The sequence below is a fragment of the Haliaeetus leucocephalus genome, unplaced genomic scaffold (genome assembly GCF_000737465.1).
Source record: "Haliaeetus leucocephalus isolate CR32 unplaced genomic scaffold, Haliaeetus_leucocephalus-4.0 Scaffold205, whole genome shotgun sequence".
Lineage (NCBI taxonomy): Eukaryota > Metazoa > Chordata > Aves > Accipitriformes > Accipitridae > Haliaeetus > Haliaeetus leucocephalus.
Window position 1 is genome coordinate 937,948 of NW_010972641.1, and position 3,012 is coordinate 940,959.

Sequence of the window (3,012 nt, forward strand, 5' to 3'; positions counted from 1 at the left end):
GGTGTCATCTGTAAACTTGCTGAGGGTGCACTCAATCCCCTCATCCAAATCATTGATGAAGATATTAAACAGAACGGGGCCCAACACCGAGCCCTGGGGAACACCACTTGTGACCCGCCGCCAACTGGATTTCACCCCATTCACCACAACCCTCTGGGCTCGGCCATCCAGCCAGTTTTCCACCCAGCAAAGAGTACACTTGTCCAAGCCATGAGACGCCAGCTTCTCAAGGAGTATGCCATGAGAGAGAGTGTCAAAGGCCTTGCTGAAGTCCAGGAAGGTAACATCCACAGCCTTTCCCTCATCCACTAGGCAGGTCACCTGGTCATAGAAGGAGATCAGGTTGGTCAAGCAGGACCTGCCTTTCCTAAACCCATGCTGACTGGGCCTGAACCCCTGCTTGTCCTGGACTTGCCATGTGAGTGCTCTCAAGACACGCTGTTCCATAATCTTCCCTAGTACCGAGGTCAGGCTGACAGGTCCGTAGTTCCCCGGATCCTCCCTCCGAGCCTTCTTGTAAATGGAAGTCAACATTGGCAAGCCTCCAGTCCTCTGGGACCTCCCCTGTTGACCAGGATCGCTGATAGATGATAGAGAGTGGCTTGGCAAGGACCTCCGCCATTTCCCTCAGTACTCCTGGATGGATCCCATCAGGTCCCATAGATCTGTGAGTATCCAGATGGCGTAGCAGGTCACTAACTATTTCTTCCTGGATTAAGGGGGGTATATTCTGCTCTTCATCCTTACCGTCCAGCTCAGAGGGCGGAGTACCCTGAGGATAACTGGTCTCCCTATTAAAGACTGAGGCAAAGAAGGCATTAAGTACCTCAGCCTTTTCCTCATCTCTGGTGGCAACGTTCCCTTCTGTATCCGTTAAGGGATAGATATTATCCTTGGGATTCTTTTTACTGTTAACATATTTGTAAAAACATTTTTTGTTGTCCCTTACAATAGTGGAAGAAAGCTAAGTTCGCATAACATTTTCATCTTGATTCCAGATCTGTTCTCTCACCCAATCTAACATACCTTGTACCTACAAATACTCTGTACATCCCTCTTCAAACAAAATTCTGAAAATACAGGGTACTAAAGATGTCTCAAGGTATACTAATGTATTTATACTCTTTAGAAGCACATGAGTATTTGTTTTAGAAACTAGGCACAATATAAGCCTTAAAAGCATATCAAAATGCAGACACTAACATCTGATTCCACCTACTTACAAACTACTTAAGCGGCATATCTTGATTGCTGTAATTAAAGCAATTCTATTAAGTCAAACTGTTGTGAATCCAGTTAAAAGAAGTTAAAGCTGTCTTAAAGCTTTGATATGATTCGTCACTGGTTTTACGGGTTTATATCAATTAATCTCAACAAAGGGACATATAGTAATCTGATGGACAATGTTACAGAAGGCAGAGAATGAAGGAGCAAGCATAAAGTATATTAATGTATCATCACATCTGTATACAAAACTCTTGAGTACATATTATAAAATAATTTTTCTTATTGCTATCCTGAACTTTTCTAGATTGAGAACATCCTTGTGTGAAATAAAGGCAAGTAAGAACCTACAGAAAGGAGAAAATTTATTGAGCAGTCTGAATTTGAAATTTTATATTAGTTTTACGCATTTTTAAATTCACTACTTATGGTGTAATCCCTCTCTCTAACCCAAAGTGACTGGGGAATAGATTAGAACCACAGCATTCTCACCTTAATGCTGTGGAAGGAAGAAAGTGCACTTTCACATAAAAAGTGTTTGTTCCATACTCTGGAAACTCTTTAGACAGTTCAATTTATTAATATTCCCAAAAGTTAAATCTGCCTCTCAAACATGTTTTCTTGACATGTCCTATCTACATCCGATAACCGAGAGCATTATAATGCTATATTTTATGCAATATTGAACATACCACAAAACCACAAAGGAACTAGAAACAATATGATTTTCGTAAGGTAAGATTAATAAAGCAATGGTATGAACTAGGCAGTTTTTCTGTAAGATGACAAACAGAATTAAACAATTGTACTTACACATGGGCTGGGCTTTACTGCATCACTTGGGAAGAATCCAAGCTCTCCTGTTGTTAGATTTCTGCCCTAGAAAAAAACCCAATATTTTCCATTTTTGAGACATAATGGTGATTAATAGTAAATAATAATACATGCATAGGGATTTAGGACAATGAGAGTATATCAAAGAGTCTTTAAAATAAAATGCTGTTCTAATAAATTGTGTTACTCAACAGTTGTGTGGGTTTTGTTGTTTTGGTTTGGGTTTTAATTTATATAAGCAATAATTACAGCTGATACACCTGAGATCTCTGAGAGATGAGATGCAAGAAGGGTGCTCAGAGCCTGGGTTGTGATTCCCAATTCTGTCAATGTCTGCCAGTGTCTTGTATCTTCATTAACATTAATTATCTCCTTTCAAGTTACTTCCTCCTCATTTGGCATCCCTCTAGCGAGAGCTGCCACACCACAACATTACAGATCCCCAAAATGACTACACCACCATGTAGCGGAAGTTGCAGCACCTGAGAAATCATGCTAACTCCAATGGGAACTTACAGCTAATAATCCATCAGTCAATTCAGACACAAAGTTCTACAGTTAAAGGCTTCCATTAGTGATTCAAATCACTGGAAATCAGGTGGGCACGAGAGTACTAACAGAATTAAAGATTAACCCTCTGTCTGTGATACATTCACATGTTGTAGATGCGCCCACACAACTGGGAGACCAGCTGCAGAAATGCATCCAGCATGGCCTAAACTGAGCCTTTTAAGCAACACAACTGCTGCCCCAAGTTGCAGGACCACCAATTTACCCTGGGCTTCTAAGGGCCAACAGTGACCTGATCATCACAGAGCCATGCCTCAGCAGCTCACAATTCATCATCAAGCTCTCCTGAAGAACGCCTCCCCAGCGAGACAGAACAGCAAAATAAAAACACCTTTCTAGTCCTAGTAAACATTCAGCTGTGACCATGCTGACCACATTTTTCAG

At 41.2% G+C, this 3,012-nt stretch overlaps 1 protein-coding gene across 1 annotated transcript in view; it reads right to left on the reverse strand.

Annotated features, from left to right (window-relative positions):
- Positions 1-2,109, reverse strand: part of LOC104830890 (guanine nucleotide exchange factor VAV3-like) — a gene marked incomplete at its 5' end in the record, with an annotated part of 30,906 nt that extends 28,797 nt beyond the window's left edge. The window contains 1 exon segment of the mRNA XM_010566090.1: positions 2,038-2,109. Within this exon segment, the coding sequence (XP_010564392.1) occupies positions 2,038-2,109 (72 nt within the window).
- Positions 2,110-3,012: the final 903 nt, after the last annotated feature.